The sequence below is a fragment of the Peromyscus eremicus genome, unplaced genomic scaffold (assembly GCF_949786415.1).
Source record: "Peromyscus eremicus unplaced genomic scaffold, PerEre_H2_v1 PerEre#2#unplaced_499, whole genome shotgun sequence".
Taxonomy (NCBI): Eukaryota; Metazoa; Chordata; class Mammalia; order Rodentia; family Cricetidae; genus Peromyscus; species Peromyscus eremicus.
In genome coordinates this window covers 147862-168547 of record NW_026734735.1, presented here as the reverse complement: position 1 = coordinate 168547, position 20686 = coordinate 147862, and the positions used below count along the sequence as shown (strand labels likewise).

General features: G+C 50.6%; 2 protein-coding genes across 2 annotated transcripts; both read right to left on the bottom strand.

Annotated features, from left to right (window-relative positions):
* Positions 1-10387: 10387 nt before the first annotated feature.
* On the bottom strand, positions 10388-11980 carry LOC131901849 (elongin-A3 member D-like). The gene is made up of 2 exons (XM_059252917.1): positions 11653-11980; positions 10388-11382 (listed from the first exon to the last, which is right to left on the bottom strand). The coding sequence occupies exons 1-2, from the start codon at positions 11978-11980 to the stop codon at positions 10388-10390; spliced, it is 1323 nt and encodes a 440-aa protein (XP_059108900.1).
* A 2009-nt stretch (positions 11981-13989) lies between these two features.
* Positions 13990-15594, bottom strand: LOC131901847 (elongin-A3 member D-like). Its single transcript, XM_059252916.1, has 2 exons — positions 15267-15594; positions 13990-14987 (listed from the first exon to the last, which is right to left on the bottom strand). Exons 1-2 carry the CDS (start codon positions 15592-15594, stop codon positions 13990-13992), a joined length of 1326 nt encoding a protein of 441 aa, XP_059108899.1.
* Between the last annotated feature and the right edge of the window lie 5092 nt (positions 15595-20686).

Here is a 20686-nt window from a genome sequence, read left to right as displayed (position 1 = left end):
GGGAAATAAGTGTGTTGCAGTCAACAAAGCTGAAAAGAGTTGGAAAAAGAGAGTGTTTTGACATCAGACATGAATATGCAGAGTTTGATGTTTCCCAGGTAGTTTTCGGTCCTACTTTGTTCTGGCATTTCTTTACTTTCTTCCCTACATTTTCCAATGGTAATGTATATTTTGTGCCATTTTATGTTGGAAATGTAGGATCTGCTTTTTAAATTTTATAAGTAATTACATTTAAAGGATTGCCTCAATACCTACAGAAAGCTGCTGAGGCCAGGCATGTGTCAGGTTTCTCTGAATGGAAGCCTGCTTTGGGATGTCCTTCTGTATGCTCTGAATATGCATTGTTCCAACTGGTTAATAAATAAAGCTGCATTGGCCTATGGCGGGGCAGGATGGATCCAGGTGGGAAATCCTAGAGAGATAGAGGGAGAAGAAAGGCAGAGATGAGGGAGATGATCCCAGAAAACGCCAGGAGAAGCAAGATGTGAGAGAACAGTTAATGCCATAAAGCCACATGGCAAAACATAGATTAATATGAATGAGTTCAGTTGTAGTAATGAGCCTAAGCCATAGGCCATACAGTTTGTGATGAATATAAGCATCTCAGGGATTATTTTACAAGTGGCTGAGGGACTGTGGATATGAGAGATTCATCCAGACAATGGGCCTGGGCAGGACTAAGAAACTTCCCCTACAGAGACCATTGCATGAAGCTGTGAATTTGAAGCCTAATTTACCCTGGAGAATCCAAGATGTTAGCGATGGCACTGTCAAGGAACACCTGCTGTGGAGAACTACCAACAGGGAGTGGAACCAGCCCAAGAGAAAGTGGTGTGTGGCAGTTCACAAAGCTTAAAGGAGTTGGAGATCTGAAGACCATTTTGACATCAGACATGGAGATGCAGAGTTTGTGTAATTCACAGCTGGTTTTTGGTCTTGGTTTGGTCCAGTATTTCTTCACTATGATCTCTTCTCTGTTTCAGAATGGCGATGTATATCCTGGGCCATCATATGTTGAAAGTATGATAAATGCCATTTTATTTTGATGTTTACAGGTGAGTACATATGGTGATATTTTATTTGTGCTGAAATGTGATTTTATTTGTATGGTAATAAATAAAAGTGCGTGGGGATCAGAGCTAATAACAAGATATTTAGAAGAAGTCTGGCAGTAGAAGCACATGCCCTTAATCCCGATCACATGACAGGCAGATCTCTGTGTGTTCAAGGATACCACCAGCATGGAGACAAATGCCTTTAATCTCTATATCAACCATAGAGACCTGGAGGTCTGTATAGACAGGCATTGATGAGAAGGTCATGTGGTTGGGTTTACAACCAATGAGAAGGAAGAACAGAAAGTGAATAAAAAGAAAGACACACAGGAAGTAGGTCTCTTTGTGAGGAAAAGATCAATAGCGATAGACAGGGGTAAGAAGGTGATCTTGAATGTAGCCCTTAGCTGCTGCTCTGACCTCTTGGGATTTTAACTGGGCATTTGGCTCTGTGTTTCTTATTTAATAAAACCATTCAGAATTACATCTACAAGTCCAATTAAGAGATTGCATGAATCTGAAAAGAGAAGTGAACTTTTGACTTTGAAACCAGTTTGAGTATGTTATAGAATATGAGAACACGCGAAGATGGACTGAATGCATTTTTGCATTATGAAATAGCTATAATCCTCTGGAGGCAAGAAAAAGGTGGTGGTAATTTGAAAGAAAAAGTCCCTCAAAGGGAGTGGCACTATTAGGAGGTGTGGCTTTTTTGGAGTGGGTATGGGACTTACTCTCGGGAGCAGAGGACACTGATTCTGGGCTGGAGAGCCTCTAAGCTCTTTGTCTCACTGCTGCTCTGCCTTCCTTTGCTTTTAAGGGTTTAGCGGGCCATTCCCCCTCAACACTACCCAATCAAACACCTGGGTTGCAACTGCTGGGCAAGCCCTTTCCAATTTACAGGTCTCTAAGTCACACCCACATCCAAACATTCTTGCCTTTACTTAATCTGCTTAACAAGTCCAAACAAACAAACAAAAAAACTAAGCCAAGCCAAGAGAGCTGATGGGTGCTAGGCCCCTGCCTCTCCTACAGGTGAACCCTGCCACTTGGGACCCTACATACCAATTTCTGTCTTCTTTTGGCATAGTGTATGCACAAGTGGCTTATGTCAGTCTAGAGTGCATCCCATATATGGCACCTACTCATTCAGCATAAGCCAGATAAAACTGGAATCCATTTTTTTCAGAAGGGAGCTCCCCCACCTCTAATTTTTCTCCACGTTTATTTATTTATTTATTTATTTATTTATTTATTTATTTATTTATTTATTTATTTATTTGTTTATTTATTTATTTGTTTATTTATTCATTTATTTGCTTGACCACAGTGACCCTGATTGAATCAGGACTCCTGTGATTATGCAATCCCTTTTGTGATAACCATGACCTTCAATGAGGTCCCTTTTTGATTATGCAATCCTTTTGGTGAGATGTATCTATCAGTCTCAAAAGTTAGCCACTGGGCAACAAAGTGCCCTCAAATTGACTGCTGACAGTATGCTATCCAAAATGGACAGACCAGGCACAAAACACAGGACTACTGATCCTTGCCAAAACAAGTGTGGTTGTGGCTTTAGCAATAGGCATCCTCTGAGGCCAGGACAATGTGGCACCATCACTGAAGTGGCTTTGCAATCCAGAAAAAGTACAATTCCCTTTTCTTCAGAGACAGCTGGACCTATAGCTTCTGGTGTGCAGTGGAACAGCAGCTGAAACAGTTACTTTTAAAGGCTAACAGAATCTCACCTCTCAATGTTAGACTGACATTTAAAAGAGATGAAGCCACTCACAAGCCAAGAAGAATGGGATGTCAAGATCAAGCCACCCACAAGCCAAGAAGAATGGGCAGCTGACTTTGAAAACATCAGCAATTTTTAGAATTTAAAATCCTGAATCATGACAGGACACTGGTGGAATTCAGGTTTATCTGATACATGGACTACTCACATCGAATGTGAGGTTGAACTGTGGGCCTTGGGTACATTCTACTTCACAAATGAGTCTGTCAGATACCCTAAGCCAATAGGCTGAAGATGATGCCCCAATATTGCAGAGAAACCTCAGGTGACTGTCCAGGCAGCTGGCTGTTTCTGTCAACTCACAGTTTTTTGGAAGTTACTTGTTTGCACTTCCTCTTTTATTAGGCAATTTTATTTCCTTCTTGGGTCTCTGAGGGAGTTGAAGATTAGATAGTTATAATGATAGTTAGTTGAAGATTACATAGTTGTAGTTACAGTTTTCCTTGTTAAGAAATTTCAGAAAAGAAACTCACTAAGGAGGTATAAAATGTAAAAGCTTGAAAGACATCCTGGGATAGTTTTCTGTTGATAAGGTAAGTTAGGATGGAAAGTGAATTAGATACATTTTGGACTTACCAAAATAGAATAGGTAATGGAATATTTTCTCTAGGTTTGTGAAATGCAAAGGAACTAGACATTGTTGATGTATTTATTGTGTGTATATATTGCATAAACCTACTGTACTTATTGTATACAGACTTTCTTATATTAGAACTTTTATTATTTTTATATTTTTATTAGACACAAAAGGGGAAACGTGTTGATATTTTATTTGTGCTGAAAGGTGGTGATATTTTATTTGTATGTTAATAAATAGTTTGCCTGGAGATCAGAGGTCACAGCCAGCCATAAACGTAAGTCAGGCGATAGGGATACATGCCTTTAATCCAATCACAAGTCAGGCTGAGACTCTGTGTGTTCAAGGACACAGCCAAGCATGGTGACACACGCCTTTAATCCCAATTCTAAATATAGAGACCTGGAGATCTGCATTGACAGGCAGTGAGGAGGAATTGAGGTGACTATGGCGACCTGGTGAGCTAAGGTTAGTTGGTGGCTATCACTCAGGTTTCTATGGCTTTCACCCCTGTATTTGGCTCTGTTTCTTATGTAATAAGACTTTTTAGAAAATCATCTACATTGGCTTTCTTGGGTATTTTTTTAATTATATATTGGTTTCTTCCAATTGATTGTCTCTATATTCCACAATTTCTTTAAGGAAAATTTTCATTCCCTCTTAAAAAGGTTCTATCATTTTCATAAAGTTATTTTTAAGGTCGTTTTCTTCTCTTTATTCTACATTGTAAAGTTCAGGTCTTGCTGGAGTAGAACAACCCAGATGCAGTATCCAATGTGCAAGAAAGATAGTCATCTTCCCAGGGAGAGGGCTTGACCAGTCAATCCTGCTGCACTTGGGCTGCCCCTTCAGGTAGTCAATAGTGGACATGGAGGCAGCCTTGAACTTAGCAGCCCAGCAGAACCTACAGGAACGCCTGTGCATTGAGATAGCGCCTCATAAGCTCTTCAAAACATGTGACACCTTGGCAGAGAATGGTTTCAGGCAGAACATCAAGAACTTGAGGATGAAGCAGCTACTGGTCCCAAAGAAAGCAAGTCAGAGGCTGGGCCAGAAAAGCAGTGTCTGTCTTCAATGCTTGGAATGACACCAGTTCACTGGATCCAGGAAGGACACCCAGCTGGTCCCTTGGAGGCTTACCTCTACTCTGACAACTCTCCTCCTTCCTCTGAAGACAGGGTGCAAGAGGAGGGATAAAAGCAATTGGAAAGCTAAGTAATTTAGACCTGAAACAAAAGGATCTCTGGGCAAATAAGTAACCTGCAAGAATCAGAATTGCAATGGAATAACTGGGGGTCCTTTTCCAGAGGATACCTGAAGGACAAAAACAAAAAAAAGGGAAAAGATATCCAAGACATTTTACCTTACTAGAGAAACAGAACAAGCATTGAAGAAACAGAATTAGAGAGTCAAACAACCAAAAACAAAAAAGTATACAAACAAACAAAGAGACTGATAGATATACATCACCAAAAGTATTTCATAATCAAAAAAGGACCTCATTCAAGGTCATGGTTATCACCCAAAGGATTGCATATTCATGGACTCCTGATTCAACCAAGGTTACTGTGGTCAAGCAAACAAAATCTGGAGAGAAAACCAGAGGTGTGGGAGCTCCCTTATAAAAAAGTGGAATCTATCTTTATCTGTCTTATGCTGAGTGAGTAGGTGCCATATATGGGATGCATTATAGGATGGCATAAGCCACTTGTGAGCAAACTATGCCAAAAGAAGACAGAAATTCGTATTTAGAGTCCCAAGTCGCAGGGGTCACCTGTAAGAGAGGCAGGGGCCTAGCACCCATCAGCTCTCTGGACTTGGCTTTGTTTGTTTGTTTGGGTTTTTTAAGCAGATCAAATAAAGGCAAGAGTGTTTGGATGTGTGTGTGGCTTAGAGACCTGTAAATCAGAAATGGCTTGCCCAGCAGTTGCATCCCAGGTGTTTGATTGGGTAGTGGTGAGGGGGCATGGCCCACCCAAACCCTTAAAAGCAAAGGAAGGCAAATCAGCAGTGAGGCAAATAGCTGAGACACTCTCCAACCCAGAAGCAATGTCCTCTGCTCCTGAGAGTGAGTTGCATCCACAGGCAGTGGGCTTCTCCAGTCAATGCTACAGCTCCCCAGATGACCCATCTGGACTTCATCAGTGGACATGGGGGCCGCCTCTGGCCCAAGAGCCATGCAGAAGCTGCTGCAGCGCCTGGGCACTGAGACAGAGCCACGCAAGCTCTACAAAACCCTCAAGAAACTCTCTTCCCTGCCCAAGCTCTGTGACACCCTGGCGGAGATGGACTTCAAGCAGACCATCAAGCTCCTGAGGAAAGGGCAGCTCCTGGTCCCCTTGACCAAGGATTTAGCCACCCAGTTGTCAGAGAGGTCCCAGTTTGGGCCCCAGCCTGACCTGGACCTGCAGAACTTTTGCCTTTGAGTTGAGCCTGATGAGACTGCCACCCAGAAACTGTCTAGAAGACAAGCCCCGTGAGTCCGCATCAAAGGAACACAAACAAGATGGAGCAGAGGTCTTCAAAGTGAGCAGGAGCAGCAAACACTCAAGTCCGAGCCCCAGACAGTGCTTGAACCCGAGCCACAATTAGGCCCCAAGACCCTGCCTGAACCCCAGCCCAAGACGGAGACTGAGACCAAGACTAAGACAGAGACAAAGCCAAAGACCGAGCCCTAGCCCAAACCAGAGCCATAGCCATAGCCGAAGAGCCAAACCAAGACCAAACCCAAGCCAGAGGGAGACCAAGCCTCACACCAAGACCAACACCCAGACCAAGTCCAAGACCAAGCACACAAACGCCCAGAAAGAAGGGTGAATCTCAATCCAAGGCTAGAGGAAGCAGGAAGCAGGAAGCCAAGAGTGTCCTTAGAGGAAGCACATCTAACTGGACAGAACCCACTGCAGATTTCAAAGACCCCAGGAGGTACAGTGACAAACTGTCCACTCCAAGCAGCCAAGTCCATCTCTACCAAGTCAAATGCTGGGGGAAAGACTCCAGGCCGCTGGATCCAGGAAGAGCACCAGGTTGATTATTTGGAGACTTGCCTAAACTCTGACAGCGCTCCTCCTTCAGCACTGCAGCTGCAGTTGACTCCATGGAAGTGGAGAGGAAAAAGCACCTGGAAAGCTGAGGCACTTAGGCCTGGAGCAAAGGTAACCCAGGCAAGTCTGAAAGCTGCCAAGATCCGCATGAAAATGGCGTCCTCGCTGGGCATTCCCTGGCAGAAGATGCCTCCAGTCTCCAAGCTGGCTTCCCGCTGGGTGACCCTGAGCACTCTTCCTTGCACACTGACCAAGACTCCCTGCCTTGGGTGCGCAGGATCCACTTCAAAATGCCAGTCTATTTGGGTCCTGCACCTGACAGGCTCCTACAGAAATCCCAGAAAGGGCGCCTTTCTGAGCCTCTTGACTGGCCCTTGCCAACTTGCTGACAAGACACAGCAGAAGAAACTGAGCCCTGGCAGCAAGAGGAGGAGTCCAGTGCCATGACACGCATTGGCAAGCCAACTCACACCCAGAATGAGAGCCGCACAATCCTCCACCTTCAGGAGTCCCCTGAGCTGAGGCTACAAGCCCTGAGAGCCCGCCTCCAAGGCAAACAATCCAAGAATCATCAAGGCCCCCAAACCAAGATGATTACCTTCCAGGCTCAAGCCACAAGTCCAGGCCAGCAGACAGAGTGTAGACCCGGAGGGGTGGCATCCTCCAAAATGAGCAGCCTCCAGAAGGCACCTACCCATGGCCTACCACAGAGTGCACCTTGCCTACAGTCCAGGGTCAGTAAAAAGCCCCAGCCTGAGAAACCTGCCCCACTCATGGCCCAGTCCATCAGGCATTACAAGAAGAGGCATTTTAAAGGTGACCCGAGGATGCTCTCTGCCCTGGATTTGCTGACAGTCCTCTGAATAAGACCTCCTCTGGTCTCTTCCAGGAGAGACCAGGTATTGCAGCACCTGCATGTTCCTGGTATCCTTCCTGCTCAAGCTCCTGGCCGCCATCTCCCTAGACCCTGGGCAGGCTTTCCTGCCTGCTCCCTATGGACACCTATGCTTTTGGCCCACCTGGGAGCACCTAGTTCACCACCTGCAAAGACAGCTGCATTCCAGAGGAAACACTCCACTTTGGATATTTCCTCCACCAAACCCCTTCCCAAGGACTCAAGTGCCCAACACCTTGGCATCAAATGAAATAAACAAATAGGAAAACAAAGAAAACACAAAGATCCTAAAAACAAACTATGTGGGTGAAACTATGTGTCTTTTTTACTCTCTCTCTGTCTGTCTCTCTGTGTGTGTGTGTGAGAGAGAGAGACAGAGAGAGAGAGAGAGAGAGAGAGAGAGAGAGAGAGAGAGAGAGAGAGAGAGAGAGAACATATGTTTGTGAGATAGAATGTCTGGGATCACTTAGTCCAGCTCCACCTCCCTCCTTTATTCATTATCCTGTTTTTATTTATTTTTTTCTTAAATTATTCTTTCTTTTGTTAGTTTGTTTGTTTTTGATTTTGGAGATGGGTTTCTCTGTACAACAGGTCTTGCTGTCCTGGAACTTGCTTTGTAGACCAGGTTAGCCTGGAATATACAAGGATCCACGCATCTCTGCCCCTGGAGCCATGTGATTACACGGGTATGTCACAAAAACCCACATTTATCCACTTTTTTACACACTCTGGACGGGAATCAAGGGGCTAGTCTCTGGACAATTTCTGGTTTCCAAAGTCATCAGGTTCAAAGCGCAGGCAAAGTCCCCCCCGCCCTGGTCTGGCTCAGGATGGGGCTCCAACTGGGACCTCTCTGACCAAATGGCCGCTAAGTCCTTGGCAAAGGGGACCAGGAGCTGCTCTTTCCTCAAGAGCTCCATGGTCTGCTCGAAGTTCATCTCTGCCAGGGTGTCACGGAGCTTGGGCAGGGAAGAGAGTTTCTGGAGGGTTTGGTAGAGCTTGCTTGGCTCTGTCTCCATGCACAGGTGCCGCTGCAGCTCTAGCAGGGCTTCTGCGCTGGAGGTGGCGGCCTCCATGTCCACTGATGAAGACCCCAGGGGGCACCCCGGAAGCCCCAAGGTTGACTTGACAAGCCCTCTGCCTGGGGAAGCCAGGACGGGCTCTCAGGAGCAGAGGACACTGGGCTGGCCTGCGAGTCAGCTGGCACTCTCTGCCTCACTGCTGCTCTGCCTGACCCTCCCTCCCCCTATTGCTTTGAAGGCAGTGGGTTGGCCTAGCTCCCTCACCACTGCCCAAACACCTAGGCTGCATCAGCTGGGCCCTTTCCAACTTACAGGTCTCTAAGCCACACCCACAGACCAAATCTCTTGCCTGATCTTCATCTCCTGGGGGGGGGGGGTCCCGGGGGAGGGGGAGAAAACAAGCAAGGAGACCTGATGGGTTCCAGGCCACTGTCTCCCTTACAGGTGACCCCTGCCACTTGGGACCCTAAGTAGGAACTTCTGTCTGCTTTGGGCACAGTGTGCTCACAAGGGCCTCATGCCAGCCTAGGGTGCATCCCCTAGATGGCAACTAGTCACACTGCTTGTGCCACAAAAAGATGGAATCCGTTCTGCCACACCCACCACCCTGTCTCTCTCTCTCTCTCTCTTACTCTCTCTGTCTCTCTCTTGGTCTTGCTCCCTCTTTCACTTGCTCTTCCTTTCTAGGTTTCTCTTCCACTCCTTCTCTCTCTCTCTTTCACTCACAGACACACTAGCACATGCACGTGCACACACCCACACACACCAATATCCTTTTCTCCTCCTCGCCCCAATTTTTTGTTTTGTTTTGTTTTGTTTGTTTTTTGTTTTTGCACATAGGGTTTCTCTGTGTAAGAGCCCTGGCTGTCCTGGAACTTGCTTTGTAGACCAGGCTGGTCTGGAACTTATAGAGATCCACCTGCCTCTGCCTCCCTGAGGGCTGAGTTTAAATGGGTGTGTCACCACAACCCACCCTTATCCGCTTTTTTTACACACCCACACAACCAAACAGACACAGTTTCACCTACATACTTTCTTTTTAGGATCTTGATGTTCAATTTCATTGCCTTTTCTTTGGACTCAGTTTTAGCTTCTCTTGTTTCAATTTTACCTTTTGGTACTTGTGGACTGCATGCCGAACTCTCCTGCTATATTTATGTATCAGCTCTTTATGTACCTTTGAATCTAGAAGTCTAGGTATCCGTTTCTCTATATGTTGATCTGTAGGAATGTGTGCACAATTATCTTTTTAACGGATTAGTTAGGTGATGGAAGGAAAGGTGCAGGAATGACTGGGGATGAGGAGGGGCTGGAATCAGCTTCAATCCTTAGCTGTTTGTAAGTTGACTGCACGGGTGAATCAAGAAGTTGAGTGTGTCCCTCTGCAACCACCGAGTTCCAAAGGAAGAGGAAGGCAAAGGAAGGTCTGGGTTCTTGGTGCTATTCTTTCTTTCTTACTTATTTGTTTGTTTGTTTGTTTGTTTGTTTATCTATTTATGTATGTATCTATGTATGTATCTATGTATGTATCTATCCACCATCTATCTATGTAACTCTCTACCTCACTATCTCTCTATTTATTTATTTATCTATTTATTTATTTATTTATTTATTTCCTTTGACGCCAAGGTGTTGGAAGGGAATGGGTGGCGGTAAAGTCCAAAGTGGAGTGTTTGCTCTGGGAAGCCAGGTCTTTTTGCGGATGGCAGTCTAGGCGCTCCCAGGTGGGCAGAAAGCACTGCCTGTGTGTCTGTGGAGCAGGCAGGGAAGCCTGCCCAGGTTCCCCGGAGAGGGCAGCCAGGAGCTTGAGCAGGAGCAGAGACCCCAGGAGCAGGCTCTGCAAAGTCTGGGCTCTCCAACCAGGCGGGCTAGCAGCAGCAGGTGGGCGGGCTGGCTGGCTGGCAGGCTGGGAGGCGTCCTTTCTGGCCAAAGGAGAGAGCAGGTCTGGTTCAGAGTGATTGCCAGCAATTCCAGGGCAGAGAGCATCCTCGGGTCACCTCCGAGAGAGCTTCTTCTTGTAATCCCTGAGGACCTTGGCCATGAGCGGGGCAGGTCTCTTCTTAGGCTGGGTCTTGTTGCAGGGAGCCCTCCATGGCGGGCGCTGGGCAGAGGCCTCCTGGCGGCTGCTCATTTCGGAGGAGGCCGCCCCTCGGGCTGCAGACTCTGCCTGCTGGCCTGGGCAGAGTCTTGAACCTTGAGCCTGGAAGGCTATCATCTTGGTTTGGCGGCCTCCAGGCTCCTTGGCTTGCGCGCCTTGGAGGCGGGCTCTCAGAGCTTGCAGCCTCAGCTCAGGAGACTCCTGCAGCTGGAGGATTGTGGCGCTGGCAGTCTTGGTGTGCATTGCCTTGCCCCTGTGTGTCTGTGTCTGGTGACGGGACTCCTCCCCTTGCTGCCAGGGCTCACTTTCTTCCGCTGTGTCTTGGCAGCCAGTTTTCCAGGGGCAGTCAAGGGGCTCAGCAAGGCGCCCTGGCTGCGAGTTCTGCAGGAGCCTGGCAGGTGCACGACCCGAATAGACTGGCGTCTTGAAGTGGGTCCTGCGCACCCAAGGCAGGGAGTCTTGGTCAGTGTGCAAGGAAGAGTGCTCCAGGCCACCCAGCGGGAAGCCATCTTGGAGACTGGAAGCCTCTTGTGCAAGGGGATGCCCAGCGAGGACGCCAGTGTCGTTGGGATCTTGGCAACTCGGAGACTTGCCAAGGGGCACCTTGGCTCCAGGGCTAAGGGCCTCAGGTTTCCGGGTGCTTTTTCCCCTCCTCTTGCACCCAGTCAGCTGCAGCTGCAGAGCAGAGGAAGGAGGAGAGCTGTGAGAGTTGAGGCAGGCCTCCAAAGGATCAGCTGGGGCCCCTTCCTCCATCCAGTGGCCTGGAGTCTTTCCCCCAGCACCTGACTCGCTGGAGATGGCCTTGGCCACTTGGAAGCGCCAGGGCTCCTCTCTACTTCCTCGGGGCTTTGCCACAGGCACCCGCTTCTGTGCAGCTAGCTGTGGCTCCCCTAAGGACAGTCTTGGCCTCTTGCTTCCTCTTGGCTCCAGCCTTGGGCTTCTAGTCACCCTTGGCTGGAGGCTTGTGTGTGGGCTTAGGCTCGCTCCAAGTACCGGGCTCGGGCTCGGGCTCAGGCTCGGGCTGGGGCTCAGGCTCCGGACAGGACTTGAGTGTTTGCTGCTGCTGCTGCTCCTGCTGCTGCTGCTGCTGCTGCTGCTGCTGCTGCTCACTTGGCAAACCTCTGTCCCATCTTGTCTGTGTTTCCTTGGCGCGGACTCACGGGGCTTGTCTTCTGGACAGTTTCTGGGCCGCAACGTCATCAGGCTCAAGGCGAAGGCAAAGTCCCCCCGGTCCGGCTCAGGATGGGGCTCCAACTGGGACCTCTCTGACCAAATGGCCGCTAAGTCCTTGGCAAAGGGGACCAGGAGCTGCTCTTTCCTCAAGAGCTCCATGGTCTGCTGGAAGTTCATCTCTGCCAGGGTGTCACGGAGCTTGGGCAGGGAAGAGAGTTTCTGGAGGGTTTGGTAGAGCTTGCTTGGCTCTGTCTCCGTGCACAGGTGCCGCTGCAGCTCCAGCAGGGCTTCTGCGCTGGAGGAGGCGGCCTCCATGTCCACTGATGAAGACCCGAGGGGGCACCCCGGAAGCCCCAAGGTTGACTGGACAAGCCCTCTGCCTGGGGACGCGACGACGGGCTCTCAGGAGCAGAGGACACTGGGCTGGCCTTCTTGTCAGCTGGCACTCTCTGCCTCACTGCTGCTCTGCGCGACCCTCCCTCCCCCCCCTTGCTTTGAAGGCGGTGGATGGGCGGAGCTCCCTCAACACTGCCCAATCAAACACCTAGGCTGCATTGGCTGGGCACGCCCTTTCCGACTTACAGGTCTCTAAGCCACACCCACAGACCAAATCTCTTCCCTGATCTTCATCTCCTGGGGGGTGGGGGCCGGCGGGGAGGGGGAGAAAACAAGCACAGAGACCTGATGGGTTCCAGGCCACTGTCTCCCTTACAGGTGACCCCTGCCACTTGGGACCCTAAGTAGGAACTTCTGTCTGCTTTGGGCACAGTGCGCTCACAAGCGGTTCATGCCAGCCTAGGGTGCATCCCATAGATGGCAACTAATCACACTGCTTGTGCCACAAAAAGATGGAATCCGTTCTGCCACACCCACCACCCTGTCTCTCTCTCTTACTCTCTCTCTCTCTTGGTCTCGCTCCCTCTTTCACTTGCTCTTCCTTTCTAGGTTTCTCTCCCACTCCTTCTCTCTCTCTCTTTCACTCACAGACACACTAGCACATGCACGTGCACACACCCACACACACCAATATCCTTTACTCCTCCTCGCCCCAATTTTTTTTTTGTTTTTTGTGTTTTTGTTTTGTTTTGTTTTTGCACATAGGGTTTCTCTGTGTAACAGCCCTGGCTGTCCTGGAACTTGCTTTGTAGACCAGGCTGGTCTGGAACTTACAGAGATCCACCTGCCTCTGCCTCCCTGAGGGCTGAGATTAAATGCGTGTGTCACCACAACCCACCCTTATCCACTTTTTTTACACACCCACACAGCCAAACAGACACATAGTTTCACCTATGTACTTTCTTTTTAGGATCTTGATGTTCAATTTCATTGCCTTTTCTTTGGACTCAGTTTTAGCTTCTCTTGTTTCAATTTTACCTTTTGGTGCTTGTGGACTACATGCCGAACTCTCCTGCTATATTTATGTATCAGCTCTTTATGTACCTTTGAATCTAGAAGTCTAGCTCTCTGTTTCTCTATATGTTGATCTGTAGGGATGTGTGCACAATTATCTTTTTAACGGATTAGTTAGGTGATGGAAGGAAAGGTGCAGTCCTGACTGGGGATGAGGAGGGGCTGGAATCACCTTCAATCCTTAGCTGTTTGTAAATTGACTGCACGGGTGAATCAAGAAGTTGAGTGTGTCCCTCTGCAACCACCGAGTTCCAATGGAAGAGGAAGGCAAAGGAAGGTCTGGGTTCTTGGTGCTCTTCTTTCTTTCTTACTTATTTGTTTGTTTGTTTGTTTGTTTATCTATTTATGTATGTATCTATGTATGTATCTGTCCATGTATCTATGTATCTATCCATCATCTATCTATGTATCTCTCTATCTCTTTATTTATTTATTTATTTATTTATTTATTCGTTCATTTATTTATTTATTTATTTATTTATTTATTTATTTATTTATTTATTTCCTTTGACGCCAAGGTGATGGTCACTCGAAGTCTTGGGAAGGGGTTGGGTGGAGGGAAAGTCCAAAGTGCAAAGTGGAGTGTTTGCTCTGGGAAGCCAGGTCTTTTTGCGGATGGCAGTCTAGGCGCTCCCAGGTGGGCAGAAAGCGCCGCCTGTGTGTCTCCGGAGCAGGCAGGGAAGCCTGCCCAGGGTCCCCGGAGAGGGCGGCCAGGAGCTTGAGCAGGAGCAGAGACCCCAGGAGCAGGCTCTGCAAAGTCTGGGCTCTCCAACCGGGCGGGCTGGCAGCAGCGGGTGGGCGGGCTGGCGGGCTGGCGGGCTGGTGGGCTGGCGGGCGCCCTTTCCGGCCAAAGGAGAGAGCAGGTCTGGTTCAGAGTGATTGCCAGCAATTCCAGGGCAGAGAGCATCCTCGGGTCACCTCCGAGAGAGCTTCTTCTTGTAATCCCTGAGGACCTTGGCCATGAGCGGGGCAGGTCTCTTCTTAGGCTGGCTCTTGTTGCAGGGAGCCCTCCGTGGCGGGCGCTGGGCAGAGGCCTCCTGGCGGCTGCTCATTTCGGAGGAGGCGGCCCCTCGGGCTGCAGACTCTGCCTGCTGGCCTGGGCAGAGTCTTGAACCTTGAGCCTGGAAGGCTATCATCTTGGTTTGGCGGCCTCCAGGCTTCTTGGCTTGCGCGCCTTGGAGGCGGGCTCTCAGAGCTTGCAGCCTCAGCTCAGGAGACTCCTGCAGCTGGAGGATTGTGGCGCTGGCAGTCTTGGTGTGCATTGCCTTGCCCCTGTGTGTCTGTGTCTGGTGACGGGACTCCTCCCCTTGCTGCCAGGGCTCACTTTCTTCCGCTGTGTCTTGGCAGCGAGTTTTCCAGGGGCAGTCAAGGGGCTCAGCAAGGCGCCCTGGCTGCGAGTTCTGCAGGAGCCTGGCAGGTGCACGACCCGAATAGACTGGCGTCTTGAAGTGGGTCCTGCGCACCCAAGGCAGGGAGTCTTGGTCAGTGTGCAAGGAAGAGTGCTCCAGGCCACCCAGCGGGAAGCCATCTTGGAGACTGGAAGCCTCTTGTGCAAGGGGATGCCCAGCGAGGACGCCAGGGTCGTTGGGATCTTGGCAACTCGGAGACTTGCCAAGGGGCACCTTGGCTCCAGGGCTGAGGGCCTCCTCAGCTTTCCGGGTGCTTTTTCCCCTCCCCTTGCACCCAGTCAGCTGCAGCTGCAGAGCAGAGGAAGGAGGAGAGCTGTGAGAGTTGAGGCAGGCCTCCAAAGGATCAGCTGGGGCCCCTTCCTCCATCCAGTGGCCTGGAGTCTTTCCCCCAGCACCTGACTCGCTGGAGATGGCCTTGGCCACTTGGAAGCGCCAGGGCTCCTCTCTACTTCCTCGGGGCTTTGCCACAGGCACCCGCTTCTGTGCAGCTAGCTGTGGCTCCCCTAAGGACACTCTTGGCCTCTTGCTTCCTCTTGGCTCCAGCCTTGGGCTTCTAGTCACCCTTCGCTGGAGGCTTGTGTGTGGGCTTAGGCTCGCTCCAAGTACCGGGCTCAGGCTGGGGCTCAGGCTCGGGCTCGGGCTGGGGCTCAGGCTCCGGACAGGACTTGAGTGTTTGCTGCTGCTGCTCCTGCTGCTGCTGCTGCTGCTGCTCCTGCTGCTGCTGCTGCTCACTTGGCAAACCTCTGTCCCATCTTGTCTGTGTTTCCTTGGCGCGGACTCACGGGGCTTGTCTTCTGGACAGTTTCTGGGCCGCAACGTCATCAGGCTCAAGGCGAAGGCAAAGTCCCCCCGGTCCGGCTCAGGATGGGGCTCCAACTGGGACCTCTCTGACCAAATGGCCGCTAAGTCCTTGGCGAAGGGGACCAGGAGCTGCTCTTTCCTCAAGAGCTCCATGGTCTGCTCGAAGTTCATCTCTGCCAGGGTGTCACGGAGCTTGGGCAGGGAAGAGAGTTTCTGGAGGGTTTGGTAGAGCTTGCTTGGCTCTGTCTCCGTGCACAGGTGCCGCTGCAGCTCCAGCAGGGCTTCTGCGCTGGAGGAGGCGGCCTCCATGTCCACTGATGAAGACCCGAGGGGGCACCCCGGAAGCCCCAAGGTTGACTGGACAAGCCCTCTGCCTGGGGACGCGACGACGGGCTCTCAGGAGCAGAGGACACTGGGCTGGCCTGCGAGTCAGCTGGCACTCTCTGCCTCACTGCTGCTCTGCCCGACCCTCCCTCCCCCCCTTGCTTTGAAGGCGGTGGGTGGGCCGAGCTCCCTCACCGCTGCCCAATCAAACACCTAGGCTGCATCGGCTGGGCACGCCCTTTCCGACTTACAGGTCTCTAAGCCACACCCACAGACCAAATCTCTTGCCTGATCTTCAAATCCTGGGGGGTGGGGGCCCGCGGGGAGGGGGAGAAAACAAGCACAGAGACCTGATGGGTTCCAGGCCACTGTCTCCCTTACAGGTGACCCCTGCCACTTGGGACCCTAAGTAGGAACTTCTGTCTGCTTTGGGCACAGTGCGCTCACAAGCGGTTCATGCCAGCCTAGGGTGCATCCCATAGATGGCAACTAGTCACACTGCTTGTGCCACAAAAAGATGGAATCCATTCTGCCACACCCACCACCCTGTCTCTCTCTCTTACTCTCTCTTGGTCTCGCTCCCTCTTTCACTCACTTGCTCTTCCTTTCTAGGTTTCTCTCCCACTCCTTCTCTCTCTCTCTTTCACTCACAGACACACTAGCACATGCACGTGCACACACACACACACACACACACACACACACACACACCAATATCTTTTTCCCCTCCTCGCCCCAATATTTTTTTTTTTTTTTTTTTTTTTTTGGTTTTTGCACATAGGGTTTCTCAGCCCTGGCTGTCCTGGAACTTGCTTTGTAGACCAGGCTGGTCTGGAACTTACAGAGATCCACCTGCCTCTGCCTCCCTGAGGGCTGAGATTAAATGGGTGTGTCACCACAACCCACCCTTATCCACTTTTTTTACACACCCACACAGCCAAACAGACACATAGTTTCACCTACATACTTTCTTTTTAGGATCTTGATGTTCAATTTCATTGCCTTTTCTTTGGACTCAGTTTTAGCTTCTCTTGTTTCAATTTTACCTTTTGGTGCTTGTGGACTACATGCCGAACTCTCCTGCTATATTTATGTATCAGCTCTTTATGTATCTTTGAATCTAGAAGTCTGGTATCCATTTCTCTATATGTTGATCTGTAGGGATGTGTGCACAATGATCTTTTTAACGGATTAGTTAGGTGATGGAAGGAAAGGTGCAGTCCCGACTGGGGATGAGGAGGGGCTGGAATCAGCTTCAATCCTTAGCTGTTTGTAAATTGACTGCACGAGTGAATCAAGAAGTTGAGTGTGTCCCTCTGCAACCACCGCGTTCCAATGGAAGAGGAACGCAAAGGAAGGTCTGGGTTCTTGGTGCTCTTCTTTCTTTCTTACTTATTTGTTTGTTTGTTTGTTTATCTATTTATGTATGTATCTATGTATGTATCTATGTATGTATCTATGTATGTATCTATCCACCATCTATCTATGTAACTCTCTATCTCTCTATTTATTTATTTATTCATTCATTCATTTATTTATTTGTTTATTTATTTATTTATTTATTTATTTATTTATTTATTTATTTCCTTTGACGCCAAGGTGTTGGGCACTGGAGTTCTTGGGAAGCGATTGGGTGGAGGGAAAGTCCAAAGTGCCAAGTGGAGTGTTTGCTCTGGGAAGCCAGGTCTTTTTGCGGATGGCAGTCTAGGCGCTCCCAGGTGGGCGGAAAGCGCCGCCTGTGTGTCTGGGGAGCAGGCAGGGAAGCCTGCCCAGGTTCCCCGGAGAGGGCGGCCAGGAGCTTGAGCAGGAGCAGAGACCCCAGGAGCAGGCTCTGCAAAGTCTGGGCTCTCCAACCGGGCGGGCTGGCAGCAGCGGGTGGGCGGGCTGGCAGGCTGGCGGGCTGGCGGGCTGGCGGGCGCCCTTTCCGGCCAAAGGAGAGAGCAGGTCTGGTTCAGAGTGATTGCCAGCAATTCCAGGGCAGAGATCATCCTCGGGTCACCTCCGAGAGAGCTTCTTCTTGTAATCCCTGAGGACCTTGGCCATGAGCGGGGCAGGTCTCTTCTTAGGCTGGCTCTTGTTGCAGGGAGCCCTCCGTGGCGGGCGCTGGGCAGAGGCCTCCTGGCGGCTGCTCATTTCGGAGGAGGCGGCCCCTCGGGCTGCAGACTCTGCCTGCTGGCCTGGGCAGAGTCTTGAACCTTGAGCCTGGAAGGCTATCATCTTGGTTTGGCGGCCTCCGGGCTTCTTGGCTTGCGCGCCTTGGAGGCGGGCTCTCAGAGCTTGCAGCCTCAGCTCAGGAGACTCCTGCAGCTGGAGGATTGTGGCGCTGGCAGTCTTGGTGTGCATTGCCTTGCCCCTGTGTGTCTGTGTCTGGTGACGGGACTCCTCCCCTGGCTGCCAGGGCTCACTTTCTTCCGCTGCGTCTTGGCAGCCAGTTTTCCAGGGGCAGTCAAGGGGTTCAGCAAGGCGCCCTCGCTGCGAGTTCTGCAGGAGCCTGGCAGGTGCACGACCCGAATAGACTGGCGTCTTGAAGTGGGTCCTGCGCACCCAAGCCAAGACCAAGTCTTGGTCAGTGTGCAAGGAAGAGTGCTCCGGGCCACCCAGCGGGAAGCCATCTTGGAGACTGGAAGCCTCTTGTGCAAGGGGATGCCCAGCGAGGACGCCAGTGTCGTTGGGATCTTGGCAACTCGGAGACTTGCCAAGGGGCACCTTGGCTCCAGGGCTGAGGGCCTCCTCAGCTTTCAGGGTGCTTTTTCCCCTCCCCTTGCACCCAGTCAGCTGCAGCTGCAGAGCAGAGGAAGGAGGAGAGCTGTGAGAGTTGAGGCAGGCCTCCAAAGGATCAGCTGGGGCCGCCACAGGCACCCGCTTCTGTGCAGCTAGCTGTGGCTCCCCTAAGGACACTCTTGGCCTCTTGCTTCCTCTTGGCTCCAGCCTTGGGCTGCTAGTCACCCTTCGCTGGAGGCTTGTGTGTGGGCTTAGGCTCGCTCCAAGTACCGGGCTCGGGCTCGGGCTCGGGCTCGGGCTCGGGCTCGGGCTCAGGCTCGGGCTGGGGCTCAGGCTCCGGACAGGACTTGAGTGTTTGCTGCTGCTGCTGCTGCTGCTGCTGCTGCTGCTGCTGCTGCTGCTGCTGACATGGAAGACCTCTGTCCCATCTTGTCTGTGTTCCCTTGGCGCGGACTCACGGGGCTTGTCTTCTGGCCAGTTTCGGGGCCGCAATGTCATCAGGCTCAAGGCGAAGGCAAAGTCCGCCAGGTCTGGCTCAGGATGGGGCTCAAACTGGGACCTCTCTGACCAAATGGCCGCTAAGTCCTTGGCAAAGGGGACCAGGAGCTGCTCTTTCCTCAAGAGCTCCATGGTCTGCTCGAAGTTCATCTCTGCCAGGGTGTCACGGAGCTTGGGCAGGGAAGAGAGTTTCTGGAGGGTTTGGTAGAGCTTGCTTGGCTCTGTCTCCGTGCACAGGTGCCGCTGCAGCTCCAGCAGGGCTTCTGCGCTGGAGGAGGCGGCCTCCATGTCCACTGATGAAGATCCGAGGGGGCACCCCGGAAGCCCCAAGGTTGACTGGACAAGCCCTCTGCCTGGGGACGCGACGACGGGCTCTCAGGAGCAGAGGACACTGGGCTGGCCTGCGAGTCAGCTGGCACTCTCTGCCTCACTGCTGCTCTGTGCGACCCTCCTTCCCCCCTTGCTTTGAAGGCGGTGGGTGGGCGGAGCTCCCTCACCACTGCCCAATCAAACACCTAGGCTGCATCGGCTGGGCACGCCCTTTCCGACTTACAGGTCTCTAAGCCACACCCACAGACCAAATCTCTTGCCTGATCTTCATCTCCTGGGGGGTGGGGGTGGGACCCGCGGGGAGGGGGAGAAAACAAGCACAGAGACCTGATGGGTTCCAGGCCACTGTCTCCCTTACAGGTGACCCCTGCGACTTGGGACCCTAATTAGGAACTTCTGTCTGCTTTGGGCACAGTGCGCTCACAAGCGGTTCATGCCAGCCTAGGGTGCATCCCATAGATGGCAACTAATCACACTGCTTGTGCCACAAAAAGATAGAATCCATTCTGCCACACCCACCACCCTGTCTCTCTCTCTCTTACTCTCTCTGTCTCTCTCTTGGTCTCGCTCCCTCTTTCACTTGCTCTTCCTTTCTAGGTTTCTCTCCCACTCCTTCTCTCTCTCTCTTTCACTCACAGACACACTAGCACATGCACGTGCACACACCCACACACACCAATATCCTTTTCTCCTCCTCGCCCCAATTTTTTTTTTTGTTTTTGTTTTTGCACATAGGGTTTCTCTGTGTAACAGCCCTGGCTGTCCTGGAACTTGCTTTGTAGACCAGGCTGGTCTGGAACTTACAGAGATCCACCTGCCTCTGCCTCCCTGAGGGCTGAGATTAAATGGGTGTGTCACCACAACCCACCCTTATCCACTTTTTTTACACACCCACACAGCCAAACAGACACATAGTTTCACCTATGTACTTTCTTTTTAGGATCTTGATGTTCAATTTCATTGCCTTTTCTTTGGACTCAGTTTTAGCTTCTCTTGTTTCAATTTTACCTTTTGGTGCTTGTGGACTACATGCCGAACTCTCCTGCAATATTTATGTATCAGCTCTTTATGTACCTTTGAATCTAGAAGTCTAGCTATCCGTTTCTCTGTATGTTGATCTGTAGGGATGTGTGCACAATTATCTTTATAACGGATTAGTTAGGTGATGGAAGGAAAGGTGCAGTCCTGACTGGGGAGGAGGAGGGGCTGGAATCAGCTTCAATCCTTAGCTGTTTGTAAATTGACTGCACGGGTGAATCAAGAAGTTGAGTGTGTCCCTCTGCAACCACCGAGTTCCAATGGAAGAGGAAGGCAAAGGAAGGTCTGGGTTCTTGGTGCTCTTCTTTTTTCTTACTCATTTTTTTGTTTGTTTGTTTATTTATTTATGTATGTATCTATGTATGTATCTATCTATGTATCCATGTATCTATCCATCATCTATCTATGTATCTCTCTATCTATTTATTTATTTATTTATTTATTTATTTATTTATTTATTTCCTTTGACGCCAAGGTGTTGGGCACTCGA

Coding starts and splice junctions, on each gene's coding strand:
- LOC131901849 (XM_059252917.1), bottom strand. CDS start 11,980: ATGGAGGCCGCCTCCTCCAGCGCAGAAGCCCTGCTGGAGCTGCAGCGG. Junction 11,383..11,652: donor CTGTCCAGAAGACAAGCCCC/GTGAGTCCGCGC, acceptor GACTGTCCTTAG/GGGAGCCACAGCTAGCTGCA.
- LOC131901847 (XM_059252916.1), bottom strand. CDS start 15,594: ATGGAGGCCGCCTCCTCCAGCGCAGAAGCCCTGCTGGAGCTGCAGCGG. Junction 14,988..15,266: donor CTGTCCAGAAGACAAGCCCC/GTGAGTCCGCGC, acceptor GAGTGTCCTTAG/GGGAGCCACAGCTAGCTGCA.